At 45.3% G+C, this 18,790-nt stretch overlaps 1 protein-coding gene across 1 annotated transcript; it reads left to right on the plus strand.

The window, feature by feature from the left end:
• Positions 1–405: 405 nt before the first annotated feature.
• SIKE1 (suppressor of IKBKE 1) lies at positions 406–8,780 on the plus strand. The gene is made up of 5 exons (XM_084755612.1): positions 406–664; positions 856–961; positions 2,579–2,721; positions 3,733–3,846; positions 6,854–8,780. Exons 1-5 carry the CDS (start codon positions 506–508, stop codon positions 6,953–6,955), a joined length of 624 nt encoding a protein of 207 aa, XP_084611738.1. The 5' UTR covers positions 406–505; the 3' UTR covers positions 6,956–8,780.
• The last annotated feature ends 10,010 nt before the right edge of the window (positions 8,781–18,790 follow it).

Here is an 18,790-nt window from a genome sequence, read left to right on the forward strand (position 1 = left end):
TGTGGAGGTCAGAGGACAAGCTCAGGGGTCATTCAGACACTGTTCACCTTTTAATGGAAGGAGGAGGGAGAGAGGGAAGAAGGAGGGGGGTACAGGAGTGAAGAAGGGAAGGGAAGGAACAGGGAAGGGCACGGAGGACGGGAGGAGGGAGGAATGGAGAAGTCCCGGTGTATTTTACCACTTGTTGGGGGAAAGGAACATTTGTTTCACCAATTTGCTGAAACCCCGTGACTAAATAACAAACCACATCAATCGAAACCAGAAGAAAAGTTGCACTGAGACCCAAACAGAAGTGAAGGACCAGGATGTGGCACCAACCCGACCTGCTGCTCCACCTTAGAAAGCCTAAGGGTACCGGGAATCCACCACTGCGCAGGCGCCGACCGGGCTGCCAAGGAGCCTTTAACCAGTGCCCGGAAGTGACGCGGGTGCGCCGAGCCAGGGCTAGGGAAGGGCTGAACGAATCACCGGGGGCTAGCGGGCCGGGCGGGCCTCCTCGGCCACTATGAGCTGCACTATCGAGAAGATCCTGACGGATGCCAAGACGCTGCTGGAGCGGCTGCGCGAGCACGATGCGGCGGCCGAGTCGCTGGTGGACCAGTCGGCCGCGCTGCACCGGCGGGTGGCGGCGATGCGGGAGGCGGGCGCCGTGCTGCCCGAGCAGGTCGGCCGGAGGCCGGGCCGCACCCCGGGGTGGGCGCCGCGGGCAGCGGGTGGGTGGGGTGGCGGCCGGATTTATCCTGGTCCCCAGGGCTGGGCGGGCGTGACGCTTCCGTGCGGTGGGTGGGACCGCTGCTGCCTCAGCCTGCACCTGCCTCTGTCTTTGCAGCGGCTTTAGTCTGTCTTTCTGTCCAGTATCAAGAGGATGCATCCGACGTGAAGGACATGTCTAAATATAAACCTCACATTCTGCTGTCCCAAGAGAATACGCAGATTAGAGACTTGCAGCAGGAAAACAGAGGTTAGTCAGGCCCCTCTTCCTCTGGGTGTGTATGTGTGTAGGTGTGTGTAGTGCGCGTCTAGGGTTTAGGTTTTTTGTTTTTGTTTTTTCCTGGTAATACTTTGGACGTTCTTATACAAATGACTGAACAGTTCATAAGAATGCACATCTCATATCTATATCAAGGTCATATCTATATTGAGGGTCATCTGGTAACACTAAAATCTGTCAAGTTACTCTTTTTTTAAAAGTCTTCTGAGCCGTGCGCAGTGGGCCATACCTGTGACACCAGCACTCAAGGAGGCATAGGTAGGCGGATCTCTGTGAGTTCCAGCCTGGTCTACAAAGCGAGTCCAGGCTAGCCAGCGCTACACTGAGAAACCCTGTCTCGAAAAACAAACAAGACAAAACAAAACGAAAAGAAATCTTATGATTGATGACTTCGAAAGAGATGTTTAGTATAGTTGAGTTGTTTAGATGGCTCTGGTTGGGGCCACATACCAGATGGAGTCTTATGTAACTAAGTTCATAGTCTCAAAATGTAATATTTCAATATCAATTAGAGTGAACACTAAAGTTAAGATCGAGGGCTGTTTGGTTGGTTGGTTGGTTTTCTTTTTTCTGTTTGGATGTTCCTGTGCAAGATGGAAGGCTAGAACTCTGTCCCCAAAATATATATTCTTAGGGTTGTTGAATGACAACAGTATGATACTTGTCTTACCGAGAGCTTTTAAATCTGCCATTCCACGATAGTCCCCTGCGGCCATTTTGAAGTAGACAATCCAAGTATTTACACAGTGCAGTTAAGAAACAGGTTCATGCCGGGCGTGGTGGTGCACGCCTTTAATCCCAGCACTCGGGAGGCAGAGGCAGGTGGATTGATGTGAGTTCGAGGCCAGCCTGGTGTACAAAGCGAGTCCAGGACAGCCATGGCTAACACAGAGAGACCCTGTCTTGAAACCACCCCCCCAAAAAAAAGAAAGAAAGAAAGAAAGAAATAGATTCATGTGCACTTACAAGATGGCCCAGCATGTAAGGCCTGAAGAGCCGAGCCTGAGGGCCCGAATTCCATTCCAAGGCCCCACAGAGTGGAAGGAGAGAACTTACTCCTGGAAATGGTTTTCCGACCCCACACGTTCACACACAAATCAACAAAATGTAGGTTTTTTTTTTAATGGGCTCATGTGGCTTCTGAGTTTTTTGTTTGTTTGTTTGTTTGTTTTTGTTTTTAGTTTTTCAAGAGACAGGGTTTCTCTGTGTTACCTTGGCTATCCTGGACTCGCTTTGTAGGCCAGGCTGGCCTCGAACTCACAGCGATCCACCTGCCTCTGCCTCCCGAGTGCTGTGATTACAGGCGTGCGCCACCACACCCAGCAGTGTTGCTTCAGAGTCTTAAGAAAATAAGTTTAAAAAAAAAACTGAATTCACATCCGTGTCTTGCGTTTACACATCCCAGCTTATTTCTACAAAACTCTGCTTCCTAGAAAGGTGGTTTTCAGGGTATACTATTCAGTTCTGCGGGACTGGCTTCCAACTCTAGAGTCACAGTACCCCCTGGAGGATCAGCATGTCCATCTGTTAGGTTTGCCTTGTGACTGCTCATAGACATCATTGCCCAGGGGTTTGCTTTTTTGTTAGAGCTGTGGGTTTCCTTGGAGGAACACCAGGATGCCTTGGAACTCATCATGAGCAAATACCGGAAACAGATGTTACAGTTAATGGTTGCTAAGAAGGCAGCGGATGCGGAACCAGTTCTGAAAGCTCACCAGTCTCACTCTGCAGTAAGAAACCCTGATAAATAAATGCTAAATAAGCCGAGCTGAAATTGTGAGGGTGTTGCTTTGTTTACAGAAAACCATGTTCCTCTTTCTGCACATTTTCTTTCTTTCTTTTTTTAACAACATTCACATCTTTTAAAGATTTACCTACTTAGCTGGGCATGGTGGCACACGCCTGTAATCCCAGCACTCGGGAGGCAGAGATAGGTGGATCACTGTGAGTTCGAGGCCAGCCTGGTCTACAAAGCGAGTCCAAGACAGCCAAGGCTACACAGAGAAACTCTGTCTCGAAAAACCAAAAAAAAAAAAAAAGATTTACCTACTTATTTATTTATTATGTATACACTGCTCTGCCTGCATGTACAGTTGCAGGCCAGAAGAGGGCACCAGATCTCATTATAGATGGTTGTGAGCCACCATGTGGTTGCTGGGAATTGAACTCAGGACCTCTGGAGCAGCAGTCAGTGCCCTTAACCTCTGAGCCATCTCTCCAGCCCTTCTGTACATTCTTATATTCACTCTGTATTTGGCTGTGGCTTTGTGGAGATATGAATAAAAGAAGAGGGTAAGGGACTTTCAGTTATATCAAGTTGCCTTCCTCCCCCACCAAGATCTCTTTTCAGCCTGAGACAGGAAGCTTTAGAGTTCTAGGCCAGCCTGGGCTACCTAGCAAGCACAGTGCCAGCCACTGTCGAAGGCAACCAGTGAATCCTTAGCTGAGTATTCCAAGCCATACATTCTGTGGTTACACGGGCATGAGTTGGCACATAGCAAGCAGTCAGTGCCCTCATTAATCATTATGCTATGCGGGAGGGGGAGGCTTGTTTGTTTGTTTGTTTATGGCATTTTTTGTTTGGTTGTTTTAATAGACTAAAAATTCCTAATGCACCTGCTTTTCGTGGTCTTTATACTTACACCTAGAAACTTTTTTCTTTTTCTTTTTTTTTTTTTTAATTTATTCTTGTTACATCTCAGTGGTTATCCCATGAAACTTTTTTCATCTTATTTTCACAGGAAATTGAAAGCCAGATTGATAGAATCTGTGAAATGGGCGAGGTGATGAGGAAAGCAGTTCAGGTGGATGATGATCAGTTTTGTAAGATTCAGGAGAAACTAGCTCAACTAGAGGTAAGGTGGTTGCTGTGTTAAGGTCAGCCTTTCTTTTCTCTCTTATTTATCGTGTTGAGTTCACCGTTTTTAGAAAAGTTTTTATAGGACCTCAGAATGTTACTACTGTCCCATCTCTACACTGTATTAATGTTTTCCTTTTTACAAGAATGTCTCAAAAAAGGAGAGAGGAGAGGGGGTTTTCTCCTCAGAATGTGGCCGGGACTGACCTAGAGCTCAAAATCGCCCTGCCTCAGCCTTCTGTGTTGCTTTAGTTAGAAGTATTGATGTCCTCTGTGTCCTAATGAATTAAATTTCAATTTCTCCTTTATACTCTCTTCAGGAAAATAAATAAATGTAGGCAACAGCAATCAATAGAAATGTCGATTGTGGAGCTGAGGACAGAACTCAGTTGCTATAGACATATTAAACATATTAATATATTTTTTAAAAGCAGCGAGAGAAAGAGGAACAGGTCATATATAAGCTGACTTTCTTCATGTGCCATAATTGGAAGTCAAATAGATAAAAATCTAAACTTTGTGGGCAAGAAATGGCTGGACAGTGGTGCTGCACACCTTTTATCCCAGCACTCAGGAGGCAGAAGCAGAGGGTCTCTTGAGTTTGAGGCTAGCCTGGTCTACAGCGTGAGTTCCAGGACAGCCAGGGATACACAGAGAAACCCTGTCTCGAAAAGGAGAAAGAGGAAGGAGGAAGAAAACAAAGGAGATGGATGTAGGTCAGTGGATGGATGGAGATAGATAGACAGATTGATAGATAAGTACAGACTGGTTTTTAGAATTATATAAATAAGTGCCGGGGGGGAAAAAAACCATATAAGAAAGTGAGGTTGGAGAGGTGGCTCAGCAGTTAAGAGTGGCCAGAGGACCCAGGCTCAATTCCCAGCATCTTCATGGTAGCGCACAGCTGTCTATAGCTGTAGACACAGTAAACAGTGCGCAGATGTACATGTAGAAAAACACCCATATACATAAAATGAAGAGACCTTTTTAGAAAAATCAATTAAAGCCGGCCGTGGTGGTGCACGCCTTTAATCCTAGCACTCGGGAGGCAGAGGCAGGTGGATCGCTGTGAGTTTGAGGCCAGCCTGGTTTACAGAGTGAGTTCAAGGACAGCTAGCCACAGCTATACAGAGAAACCCTATCTTGAAAAACAAAAACAAAAAACGTACATTAAAAAAGCAAACCAAAAAAACATGGAGCCAGATATGGTAGCACATTATCTTTAATCCCAGCACTCTGGAAGCAGAGGCAGATGGATCTTTGTGAGTTTGAGGCCAGCTTGGTCTACGAAGAGAGTTACAGGACAGCCAGGGCTATTACACAGAGAAACCCTTCCAAAAAACAAACAAACAAACAAACAAACAAAAAACAAAACCCAATAAATAAAATGAGCAAAACCATGGAGGGCGAAGGTTGTGTTATTTTATGTGTATGCGTGTTAAAATATGATGAGAATACACTTCAGCAAATGGCTTGAAGGCTTGACTGCTTACTTCAAGTATTATCATGGGCCCCTTGAGAAATTATACACAGGAAAAATTAAGTCCCTGCCCATATCTCGGTGAAGGAAGGACATAGTATGAAATGGTGAAATGGTGTGTAAGTGCTGGAGGAACGTCTCCGAAATATGAGACGGAAGAACAGCCCAGCAATTCTGAGCACTTTCTGCTCTTGTGGAGGACCCAGTTCCCAGCAGCCACATGGTGGCTCACAGCCATCTGTGATTAGTTCCAAGGGAATCTGACACCTATTTCTGGCCTCCAAGGGCACCAGGCACCCAGATGGTACTCACACATAGGTGTGAGCAAACTACACGTACACGTAAGTAGGAATGACTTCAGTACTGAGAGAAGCGGTTTGTATGGCGCAGCATTTGCTGGTCATGCTGTTGGGCCCGCTGGTGAAGGTGGACGTGCTGTAGGTTTTCAGGGGGTTGTGTAAGGGGCATGGTGGCATACACCTGTTACCCCAGCACTTAAGGGTCAGAAGTCCAGGCCAGCTTCCACCCACTACATGATCCTGTCTCAAAATAGAAGAAAAATTTCTACAGACAGGATAAAGATGGATTGTAACCTGTCCTGTCTAGATAGAAAGCAAAGGAAGTGATAGGTGTCAAGTGCCAAAATTAGTAGTTAAATTAGGACCAGAGAGATGGCTCAGTGGGTAGGGGCACTTGTTTCTCTTACAAGGACCTGGGTTTGGTTCCTAGCACCCACATGATGGTGACTCACAACCTATGTAACTCTAGACCTAGGGCACCCAGTGGTTTTTTTTCTGACCTTCCAGGGTACCAGACATGCATGTAGAGCACTGACATATATTCAGGCAAAACATTCATATACATAAAATAATATAAGTCTAAAAAATGTTAGTAATTTAAGATCCAGGTATGGTGCATGCCTCTAATCTCAGCACTCTGGAGGCAGAGATGCACAGATAACTGTTAGTTTAAGGCTAGCCTGATCTGCATACCAGTTTCTAGGCCAGCAAAGTCTACTCAGTAAGACTCTGTCTCAAAAAGACAATTTTTAAATCATTTAAGACTTTAAAAATATTTTTCCTCTGCGATAAGAATGCTGAAGTGTAGCTCTTCTTGGGGGGGGGGGGTTAGGGGAAGGAGTTCTTTCTATTTTGTTTGTTTGTTTGGGGGAGGGTGGGTCATAAATGTGAGGGGAGGGGCTGGGCAGTGACTAGTATTGGGGTACATCATGTGAAGTTTCAATAAAAACATTAAGTTTAAAAAGTGTTTTTTCTAGCCGGGGGTGGTAGAGCTTGCCTCTAATCCCAGCACTCGGGAGGCAGAGGCAGGTGGATCACTTTGAGTTCAAGGCCAGCCTGGTCTATAAAGCAAGTCCAGGACAGCCAAGGCTACACAGAGAAACCTGTCTGGGAAAGAAAAATAAAAGTTTGTTGTTTTGGGGGGGTTGTTTGTTTGTTTGTTTTATTAAATTCTATGTTCTGACAGTTTAACAATTAAAATATGGAAATATCTTTTTTTTCCCCAGCTTGAAAATAAGGAACTCCGAGAACTACTGTCCATCAGCAGTGAGTCTCTTCAGGTTGGAAAGGAAACTTCTGTGGCTCCTGCTTCTCCGCCTGTCAAGTAACTGAGCTCAGCCCGCTGGCTGCAGAGTGCCAGGCGAGGAGGCACGGGTGTCCGCACGGGTGTCTTGCCGCAGGCCTGAGTTTTGGTGTTGCTTAGAGGTGTGAGGTGGCAGTATAGAACTACCACGCTATACTCATCATCCACAAAACAGTCTGGGCTGTATCAGTGAGGACAGACAAGTCTCACCGTTCCTTTGTCAGAGACTATGTTGAGTTTTCACACTGGGACCTGAATTTATATAAACTGTTGTTTTCAGTTTATTTTTGTTTTTCACGTCTCTGAAATTCTGAACATTTATTATAAACCAGTGATTTTATTTTATATAGGATTATAAAAATTTTTAAGAAATTTACCTTTTTAGAAATATATGTTTGGTGTAAGCCTGGAAATTTTTTTTCCACTTGTCACATGATTTTACAAAAGCAGACTCGTAGATGCTCAGAGTCACGTCCGTCTTGTGTGGGTTCTGGTTCTCTCTGGTGCTAGGAGTTGGCACTTCCTGGTCAGGGGTCTTTACTCTTAATTTGAGAGAATCTATTACTAGTCCCCAGAAAATATACTTGAAAACAAGTAAACTGGGTTTGTGTTGTTTCTGCTCCGCACCCCTCCAAGGATCACAGTCATTCAGAGACTGCCATGTGCAGTCACACACTATACTTGTACACTTGATTTAAACGCCAAAAGCAGCTTCTGTTTATTGATCAAGTAGTCAGTTTTGCATTTTGTCTGACTCGGGCGTCTTCAGCTTAGGTAGCTGCCTAAAATGCAGAACTGTTTAACTGTTCTGGGATGGTGAAAAACAGCACAGCCTGGATGGTTTGTTACTGGCAGCAGTAGGTTGCTGTCCTTACGTTAATTTGGTTTTTACATGGAACCGTTTTTATTACCCACAGAAAGTTACCACATTCCTGATGCCGTGCAGGCATTCCAGAACAATCGTAAGATTCGGGCGTAGGGAGATTTTACTAGTTCCCTCATCCGCTCCTTCCCCTGTCCTGGTTACCCATATTTCAAATTTATAAATAATTCCTTTTACACTATTTGCTTTCCCAAAATGGCTGAAATAATCTTAAACCTGTCAATATTTGTCAATCCTAAGCACCATACCACATGGGAAAGATGGTATTTAAAAAGATGTTTGCTAGCGTTGCGTGTGTTGTAAAGCTTTTGTATGGTCCAAAGAACTAATTCCAGTTAAAGCAACAAAATCTTTCCAGATGCTCTGAGTCTGTCTGATCCCAGTAGTGCTGAGGGGTTTCGATTAGAGTTGTGGACATTACTGAGCAGGTATGAGGCGTTTTAGGACTTGTCAGATTTCCTTAGGCAACTTTGAGAAACACTTTGTCCCCTATGTTAGAGCGTTTTGATCTCATTTCCTAAGTAAATCTTTACTCCAGCTGTTTGCCTTGAAGTATCCCCTAAGTGCCCAAAGTGTACCCCACAGACCCATTCAGGGGCAGGTGTCCTCTACCACCTGTCAGCTGTCGCACCAGATTTCATTGTAAATGATAGCATTATCAGGCTGTGCACAGGGTCCTGCTGTACGGTCCCTTGCTGCTCCCTACAGAGCTCTTTGTGTCTTCCCTACCAGAGGAATCTCTTCACTTTATCCTGGGGATGTAGGAAGCGTAAAGTGCCCTGTGTCATATAAGTCCTGCCTGGTACTGATGCTGTGAAGGTAATACAGAGCTAGCATAGTGACTGGAGAAGGGATGCTTCCTCACACTGTGTGAACATGCTAATAGCTCTTGCAGTGGATGGGAGAATTTAGTGTATAAAATTTTAGTATGAAATTATCTTTGCTAATAAAGACCTTTTTAAAAGAAGATTTGCTAATTTTACTGAGTAATGAGTCTAATTAAGAAGTGTAGCCAAGGGCTGGAGAGATGGCTCAGAGGTTAGAAGCACTCAGAGGTTAGGTCTTCCAAAGGTCCTGAGTTCAATTCCCAGCAACCACATGGTGGCTTACAACCATTTATGATGAGATCTGGTGCCCTCTTCTGGCCCCACGTGCAGGCAGAACACTGTGTACTTAATAAATAAATCTTAAAAAACAAACAAACAAAAAAAAAAGTGTAGCCAAGGCCAAGTATGGTGGCTCACACCTTTTAACCTCAGCACTTGGGAGGCAGAGGCAGACGTTTCGCTGTAAGTTCAAGGCCAGCCTGATCTACAAAGTGAGTCCAGGACAGCCAAGGCTACACAGAGAAGCCCTGTGTGGGGGCGGGGGGTGGGGTGGGAAGGGCCATTCATGGTGGTGCATGCCTCTAATCCCAGCACTTGGGAGGCAGAGGCAGGCAAATTGCTGTGCATTCAAGGCTAGTCTGGTCTACAAAGGGAGTCCAGGACAGCCAAGGCTAACACAGAGAGACCCTGTCTCAAACCCCCCACCCCCTGCAAAAACAAAAACAAAAACAAAAAATTAAGTGTAGCTCAGGGCTGGAGATGGTTCAGCAGTTAAGAGCACTGACTGTTCTTCCAGAGGACCTGGGTTCAATTCTCAGCATCCCTATGGTGGCTCACAACTGTCTATAACTCCAAGATCTGACACCCTCACCCAGACATATACGCAGGCAAAACACTAAAGCATATTAAAATAAAAATAAATAAATTATTTTTTAAAAAAGAAGAGAAATGTAACCTGGCATTGGTGGCCCGTGCCTTTAATCACAGTATTTGGAAGGCACCGGTGGATCTCTGAGTTTGAGGCCAGCCTGGTCTACAGAGTTCCAAGACTACACAGGGAGACCCTGTCTCAAAAAGAAAAAAAAATGTAGATCTTTTTCACATGTTCACATACATAGCAACCTTGTCAAAGTGACCATGACAGATTTCATAAGCAGTTAACACAATATATTCAGCAGTATAACCCTGCAAATAGCACATTAATAAGCTATTCATTGTAGAAATACAAGTTGTGGGGGCGGGGGGACCGCCGGCTGGAGAGGTGGCTCAGAGGTTAAGAGCACTGCCTGTTCTTCCAAAGGTCCTGAGTTCAATTCCCAGCAACCACATGGTGGCTCACAACCATCTATAACTCAATCTGGTGCCCTCTTCTGGCCTGCTGGCTCACATGCAGGCAGAATACTGTATGTATAAATAAACAAACAAATCTTAAAAAAAAAAAGTACAAGATGCAGCTGGCGCACACCTGTAATCCCAGCACTTGGGGAGGCAGAGGCAGGCAGATCTCTGAATTCAAGGCCAGCCTGGTCTACAAGGCAAGTCCAGGACAGCCAAGGCTGCGCAGAGAAACTCTGTCTCAAAAAAACATACAAAGACCATATGCATAACTGACCACTGAAGTCTATTTCTGTGTTCCTTAAAATGTGCTTCACTCACCTACTGAAATAGAAATTTATGCATGGAGTCTGGAATTTATGTTTTAACAGTCATCTCAGAAAATGACAATACGAGGTTAAGGACTGTGTCAGTTAGGTCCCGTGAGATGACGCAGCAGGGAGAAGTGGTTACCAGGGAGCCCTGAGTTCAGCCCCCCAGAACCTACGTGGTGGAGAGAGGGAACCAGCTCCTGCAGGCTTCTCGTTGCCCACACACAAACAGCAAACAAATTGTGTGTGCTGGTCTGTGCAGAACACTTCAGTAGGCATTATATGGCTTGAAAAAGAAAGAAATGAACAGACTTTGAAAAAGTATAGTAAAAGGAGTCAGGCAGGAACACACAGGGTCGGGATGCTGCAGAGCTGGTGTGGCACTTGCCTGGCATTGACCTCGATGTGCTCAGCATCAGTAGGCGAGGCGAGGTGGCTCATGCCTGTGACCCCAGAAGCAAAGGCAAGGAACTCAGGAATCCAGGGTCATCCTTGGCTACATCCTTGGCAAGTTCAAAGCCAGCCTCAGATAAATGAGACCCTGTTCCAAAAAAACAAACAAAATGTACAGATAATTATGATGCAGTTTGATAAATCTGATATAAGTGTGTAAGACACAGAAAGGACAGTTTAAATTTGAGAATCTAACAGTGAAGCCGGGCGTGGTGGCGCACGCCTTTAATCCCAGCACTCGGGAGGCAGAGGCAGGCAAGATCGCTGTGAGTTCGAGGCCAACCTGGACTACAATGTGAGTCCAGGACAGTCAAGGCTACACAGAGAAACCTTGTCTCGAAAAAAAAAAAAATCTAACAGTGGTGGCTAGGAGGACACCTAGAAAACAGCTGTGGACAAAAAAACAAAACAAAACAAAACAAAAAAACAAAACAAGCTGCAGAAGTGAAGGTCCAGATGGTTCTGCAATGATTACCACCTGGTACTGAGGCTTTTCTGTGTCAGATACTGACAGTGTCTCCTTTTCAGCTCTTTACAGTTCCTCACACACTAGAAGGTTCTCTTTTTTTTTGTTTTTTGAGACAGGGCTTCTCATGTAGCACTGGCTGACCTAGACTCACTGTGTAGACCAGGCTGACCTTGAACTCACAGAGATCGGCCTGCCTCTGCCTCGAGAGTGCTGGGTTTAAAGGTGTGCACCACCATGCCCAGTTTACTAGAAGGTTCTTATTTGTCTAAAGTGGAGCCAAAATTCATACCCAGGCACTCTTTGGTACATTTCTTTCCTTTCTTTTTTAAAGACTTATTTATTTACTATGTTCACAGTGTTCTGACTACTTGTGTGCCTGCACACCAGAAGAGGGCACCAGAACTCATTATAGATGGTTATATGGTTGCTGGGAATTGAACTCAGGACCTCTGGAAGAGCAGCCAGTGCTCTTAACCTCTGAGTCATCTCTCCAACCCTCTCTTTGGTTAATTTTTCTTTTTTAAATATTTATTTGTTATATAAACACTATTTGTATGTATGACAGAAGAGAGCATCAGATCTCATTATAGGTAGTTGTGAGCTATCATGTGGTTTCTGGGAATTGAACTCAGGACCCATGGATGATCAGCCAGTGCTCTTAAATGCTGAGCCATCTCTCCAGCCCTCGATATATTTTTAAGCACCAGGTTAAGATGTCTTGAAATGCCAAATACAGTGTGAAGCTCATGGATGTTTATTGGCAAAGTCTGTTCTAATTAACAGGGGAAAACAAACAAACAAACAAACAACAAAAAAAAAAACACCATAGCTTGTGTATTGGGAAGCACCATGCACTCAGTTTAATAAAGTCAACTAATGAGAATGTGTCATTGCATGTTTCCTAGAATGCATTCCATGTGAATGGTCCTCGCTATGGAAGGGGAAAGGTGCATTTCTTCACAGGGTGCCTGCCATCTTACCATGATGGCTTTCATCTCTCATGCTGTTTTCTCATTGTTATAGATCACTGATGTATCAGATGACATGCCCCTGTGGAAGGCCGGGAAAATAGAAACTGCCTGCCCTGCAATACATGGGAAAATCAAAGTTTCCAGAAATTCTAAATGGCGTTCTCTCCATGTTTGCCTCACATATTAAATAGACATATCTAATTGGAAAGAAGGCTAGGCACACAGCTGTGCCAAGTAAAATCAGCATTTTCTTAGCAAAGAGAAATAATACTAGCTGGGCATGGGGGTGCACACCTTTAAATCCCAACACTCAGGAAGCAGAGGCAGGTGGATTGCTGTGAGCTGGAGGCCAGCCTGGTCTACAAAGCAAGTCCAGCCAGGGCTATTATGCAGAGAAACCCTAGAGAGAGAGGGGGGGAGGGAGGGAGGGAGAGAAAGAGAAAATTACACGAAAGGAGGAGGCCAGTGGGCTGGGCTGGGCTGTCAGGGGCCTGGAAGGGAAGGGTTGGCTGTGGATACAATCAAGACATAGGCCTATGAACTTGTCCAATAATTTAAAATAGGTTTTTTGTTGTAGTAGTTGTTTTGGGGTTTTGGTTTTTCTTTCCTTTCCCCTCCTCCCCCAGGTTTTTTTGAGACAGGGTTTCTCTGTGTAGCCTTGGCTGTCCTGGACTCACTTTGTAAACCAGGCTGGTGGTTTTTGGTTTTTCAAGACAGTTTCTCTGTGTAACAGCTCTATCTGTCCTGGAACTCGCTCTGTAGACCAGGCTGGCCTTGAACTCACAGAGATCCACCTGCCTCTGCCTCCTGAGTGCTGGGATTAAAGGCCTGCGCCATCACGACCAACTGAGAGTCATAACATACCAAAAGATTCCGACAAATATTAAGGTAATATATTTAAGTACCTTGTACACCAGGTATCACCTCAGTACTATTACTCCAGATATAGCCAGAAGGCACTTAGTGAGGGGAAGATGGTCTTAGGAAACAGTCCAGTGGGTTAGTTAGTAGGTGGCATAGGTCAATAGCTATGTAGCAGGACCCTACTCCTACCCCACAGAAATGAAACTGTATCTTAGCAGTAGCAATTTCTGCTTCACTTTACTTGTTTGGACAGTCTTACCATGTATCCCTGGCTGGCCTGAAACTCTGTGTGTGGACCAGGCTGTCCTTAAACTCACACAGATCTGCCTAATCCTGCCTCCCTGATGCTAGAATTAAAGGTAGGAAGGTATCACCATGCCTGGCCTATTGTGCTTTTTGAGATAGTATCTCACTATGGAGCCTTGAATTCAGGCTTTCCTGCCTCAGCCTCACAAATACTTGGATTATAGGTATACACTCCCAGTTAACAGTGGAGGCTGGGCCTGGAGAGATGGCTTAGTGGTTAAGAGCACTGTCTGCTCTTCCAGAGGTCCTGAGTTCAATTCCCAGCAACCACATGGTGGCTCACAACCATCTATAATGAGATCTGATGCCCTGTTCTGGCCTGCAGCTGTACATGCAGACAGAGCACTGTATACATAATAATAAATAAACCTTTAAAAAAAAAAGTGGAGACTGGAAGGAGCGCCCATCCACTAACCTAGATTAATTCCATTTTATGATACACACTATTAAATGCATTTTATTTCTGCTGCTATGTTCTCCTGGACTGGCTTTGTAGAACAGACTGGCCTCCAACTCACAGCAATCCACCTGCCTCCACGTCCCAGGTGCTGGGATCAAAGGTGTGCACCGCCACACCCAGCTACATGGTTCTTTCTCTTGGGTGTAGTTACCTTGGATCCCAGGAACTTTAGGCTTGATTAACAAACACCTTAGAACAAAGGCCTTAAACTACCTCTAAGCAACAGAGACTTTCTTGGCCCCAACATTGCTCTGCATACCTGATCCCAAACAATTGTGAGGAAGCCTGAGACCAGCTGGCCTAGAATGCCATGGAAACCCCTGCCCCACTTTGGTTCTCTTCCCTGTAGAGCCCTGAAATTGTTGCCAGAGCTTTGAAGATAAGTCTGAGTCAGGCTAGCACAGAAGACAGGTTAGCAGCCTAGAACCCCATTAACTTTAAATTTTATCCCTCACCCTGCCAGAAAATTCTTTATAGTACTGTCTCTTTGCTAGAACAGCCTAACAAGAAAATCTTCTTTAATGGTTAAAAACTGTTTAAAAGAAGAAGCTGGGTGGCACATGCTTTCAATCCCATCACTTGGAGGCAGAGGCAGGCAGATCTCTGTGAGTTCGAGACCAGCCTGATATACAAGTGGGTCTAGGACAGCCAAGGCTACACAGAAAAACCCTGTATCCAAAAAATCAAAGAAAAAAAGAAAAGAAAAGAAAAAGAACAATAACAAGAAGACGACAAAGTAGTAGTAGTAGTTGTAGTTGTTGTTGTAGTTGTTGTTGGGCAGTGTTGGAACACGCCTTTAATACCAGCACTTGGGAGACAGAAGCAGGCAGAGTTCAAAGCCAACCTTGTCTACATAGTGAGTTCCAGGACAGACAGTGCTACACAGAGAAACCCTGTCTCAAAAAATGATGATGATGATGATGATGATGATGATGATGATGATTGTACCTGGTCTTTGCTACATAGTGGGTTCTACTTTTTCTCAACCTCTTTCCCTCCCATCCCCAGTTTCGCTCCCTATTACTAGATAGGAGAAAAAATAGGACAGAGAGAGAGAGATCCTTAATTCTCATCTCTTCTTGTTTCTTCTTTGGGCACACCTACTAATAAACCTCAATCAGCAGGACACAGTGGCGCATGCCTTTAATCCCAGCACTGTGGGGGGGGGGGGGCAGCGGCATGTGGGCCTTCGTCTGCAGGCCTGCAGGCCTGAGGACGCTCCCTCAGGTAAGCTTCGGCCCCAGACATAGGTGAGCGGACGCCCTGCTGGCAACAGGCCACAAGACCCAAATCTGTTAAAAGATAGTTCCTTGCAGACCCTAACCCACACAAAAGATGTCAAATGCTGGCTCTTTGAAGAAAAACATATCAAAGGTGCCCTAGAGACAAGGCCCAGGACACTTCCTGGGAGTGTCTCTCACTATTCAAGGCCCTTAGTTTAGAAACCCAGGAGCTGGAAATTTGAGCTACGCAACGCCTATCCCTTCCCCCATAGCTCTCTGCCCTTGTCCTTTTAAGCTTAGTGAATTAAAATCTAGTTGTCTGACTCTTTTGTCTTTATTTTAATAAAGTGTAGTTTGGCCTTTCGCAAGCCAGAGGCCCCTTCGACCTCTGGAAGGGACGCAGATTTCTGTCTCTACCGGGCTGAGCGCAGCTGCCCAGAGTTCCCTTCACAGAAGGCCTCCTTCGCAACCGGTTCTCAGGACGGAGCATTCTTCAGTTAGCCTCCGGAAGGCTGAAAAAAAAAAAACTCTGTGGCCAGATTCTCAGACCAGCCTCCCAGAGAAAGGAACCCACAGCAGCCGAGGTCACTCTGTAGGCCAGGCTGGCCTAGAGCTCACAGTGTTGGGTCTGTGGTAGAGCGAACAAAACACCAAGGACACCTTATAGAGGGGCAAAAGCAGCTTATTTTCCGGGCAGCAGGTATGGCAGCCAGGGACACAGCTCCAAGCTCAGGAGTTGGAACCGAGACCCAGGACAAGATTCTTTTTAAAGAAAAAAAGAAAAGGCATGTACAGGTGGGGGTGGGGGTGGGGGTGGGGCGGGGGTGGGGGGCAGGGGGCTGTTCTTGGCTGATAGGTGGTCCCTTTGTTCTGGTGGGTTTAATGGTTTTCTAGAACTGAAGGCCTGTGTGCTAAGATGGAGGACAGCCTTAAGATGGAGCCAGGCTAGCTAGTCCTTTCAATAGAGATCTGTCTGTATCTACCTCCCAAGTGCTGGGATTAAAGGCATGTGCCACCATGCCCGGCTGTATTTCTGTGTTTGTTTGAGACAGGGTTTCTCTGCGTAGCCCTGCCTGCCCTTGACTTGCTTTGTAGCCCAGGCTGGCCTTGAATCCACAGAGATCCCCCTGCCTCTGCCTCCCTGGATGCTGGGATTACAGGCGTGTGCCACCTAACGATGATGAAGCAGGGCTGGAGAGATGGCTCAGTGGTGAAGACGCCTGATGCTGTTACAGAGGACCCAATTCCGTTCCCAGCCCCACATGGTGGCTAACAACTCTTTGTAACTCGAGTTACAGACGATCCAATGCCTCATTTACTCCCCTCTGTATCAAGCACACGTGATGTATACGCACTCATCCATATTTTTTTAAATCTTAAAAAAAAAAAAAAAAAAAAGAAGGCAGCTGGGTGCTCAGTTTTTATCCTGCTCTTATTTACCTTAGGGGCCCAAATGAACAGTCCTCACTTTTCATCAAAAACACTTTCTTTCTTCTTTCTTTCTTTCTTTTTTTCTTTTTTTCCTCGAGACAGGGTTTCTCTGTGTAGCCTTAGCTGTCCTGGACTAACTTTGTAGTCCAGGCTGGCCTCGAACTCACAGCAATCCGCCCGCCTCTGCCTCCCAAGTGCTGGGATTAAAGGCATGCACCACCACTGCCCGGCCAAAAACAATTTCTAAGTAGCCATTATTTGAGTATGTGGTGAATAAAGCTTCCTTCCTGTGTTCACCAGTGCTCCTCTCTCTTCTTTTAAATAAATAAATAAATAAATAAATAAATAAATAAATAAATAAAAAATCCTTTGTGTGGCTGGGCAGCAGGGTGGCTACCTAGTGAGACCCTGTCTCAAACAAAACAAAACAAATCAAAGCTTTGAGTGTATGAGTAGCTGTTTGTGTGTATGAGGGCAGCAGGCACCTGTGTGCCGTGGTGCACATGTGGAAGCTGAAGCCAGCCTCCTAGGGGGGCTCAGCTCTTCCAGAGGTCCTGAGCTCAGTTCTCAGCAACCACATGGTGGCTCACAGCCATCTATTGTGATCTGATGCCCTCTTCCGTCATGCAGTCATATATACAAATAGAGTGCTTATAGACACAAATACACAACTAACTAAATCTTATTTTTTTAAAAAAGTGAGCCTCGGGGTCTTCCACTTGTTAGCTGCAGCATCTCTTGTTTCCGCCCATACATACACCAGGCTAGCTGGTTCACGAGCTTCCAAAGAGTCTCCACCTCCCAGCTCACCACAGAAGAGCTGGGGTTACAGCTGTGTTGATGCCCCACCCGGCTTTATTACGCAGGTTCTGGGGATTTGAAGTCAGGTTGTCACACCTGTGTGGCAAGCACTTAAACACTGCCTGCTTCTCTATAAATGACTTTCTGGGACTGGTGTGAGAGCCCCGGCTGGAGCAACTTCCAGGAGTGGGGGCTTTTGTCCTAACCCCAGTAACAACTCACTGTAGCTTCTCGACACAGGTGAGAGGCTCAGGAAAAACAAGAGGCATGAAGCTGCTGTCTATGCAACAGGCATACTAATTTATGGTAAGCTTTGTATAAGTTAGAGTCTGAGAATATTCAGAAAGCATAGATTACTATGGAACTGCTAACAGTCATTTATTTTCATTATCAGTTATGCACTTTACATAATTGCATGTGCTGTGCTCTTACAGAACCAGCACTGCAGGTTTGCCTCTGTGAGCACCACCATAAAGGCATGACTAATGCACCTCCCTACAAATTCACTGCCCTGTGACATCACTAGGCAGTAGGAATTGTTCAGCTCCATTATAACACCTTCCTATGTGTGGCCTACCACAGACCAGAAGTCATTATGTGGTATGGAATTATCATATGTAATCTCTATCTCATCAAGGGGAAATATTAGATGAAGCAAAACTGGGGGACATTAACAAAATGGATGACTGACATTCCTCCAAAGAACTAAAGACGGAGAAGAGGGCTGGGAGATCGCCTGCAGAGGACTTAAGTTTGATTCCCAACACCCACATCAGACAGCTCACAATCAACTGTAACTCCAGATCCAACGGCCCTGACACCTCTGGGCTCCCTGAACACCCACACTTATGTGCAATGTGTTGAGGACTGTTCCTTTTGGGTAACATAGCTATAGATATTTTTATTTCAAGCCCACCAGCCCCCTCATCTCAGCTCGCTGTTGATGTAAAGAATCTGTACAAGATCAGGTTGACCATAAACTATGTTTATGCTCAACATACCCTATGGCCTGATTAAGCAGCAAAAATTCCCCAATCATAAGCCGAGTTGCCCCCAACTGCCAGGCACACTTTCAAAGTTAGCTAGAACTTCTTATTAGCAAAACAAACTTGAGTCAGAGCTGACCACCCTGTTGCACACCCTCCACCCCCCTGTATGAGCTAATTGTGTTTTTCACCTTTAAATATGCAATACAACTTCCCCTCAAGGACCCTGTTCACATCCTGACCTGGCTGCCTCCCTGAGCTCAGAAAAATAAAGCTTTCATTTTAAGTTTCTGTGTCTGAAGTGAGGTTTCTCGGCTTCCACCCTGAACCCAACACAGTGGAAATGTAAAGTTACACTCATGCACACATATACCTAGAAATAGAAATAAAAGTAAAGATAGATAAAAATGGAAGAGATTGAAGAGCTACCACAGACTGAGGACTATGGATAACAGCAATGTAAAGTTCTAACTTTGATCCTGAGAAAGAAAATGGGCAATTGAAAAAAAAAAAAAAAAAGGCTGGCGAAGCTGGGCATGG

The sequence above is a fragment of the Acomys minous genome (genome assembly GCF_964271855.1).
Source record: "Acomys minous genome assembly, chromosome: 14".
Lineage (NCBI taxonomy): Eukaryota > Metazoa > Chordata > Mammalia > Rodentia > Muridae > Acomys > Acomys minous.

What these genes read in the sequence shown, in the direction of transcription:
- SIKE1 (XM_084755612.1), top strand. Translation starts at nt 506, where the DNA reads ATGAGCTGCACTATCGAGAAGATCCTGACGGATGCCAAGACGCTGCTG. An exon ending in GCGCCGTGCTGCCCGAGCAG is followed by an intron (nt 665 to 855) that starts GTCGGCCGGAGG and finishes CTTTCTGTCCAG; the next exon opens with TATCAAGAGGATGCATCCGA. An exon ending in CTTGCAGCAGGAAAACAGAG is followed by an intron (nt 962 to 2,578) that starts GTTAGTCAGGCC and finishes CTTTTTTGTTAG; the next exon opens with AGCTGTGGGTTTCCTTGGAG.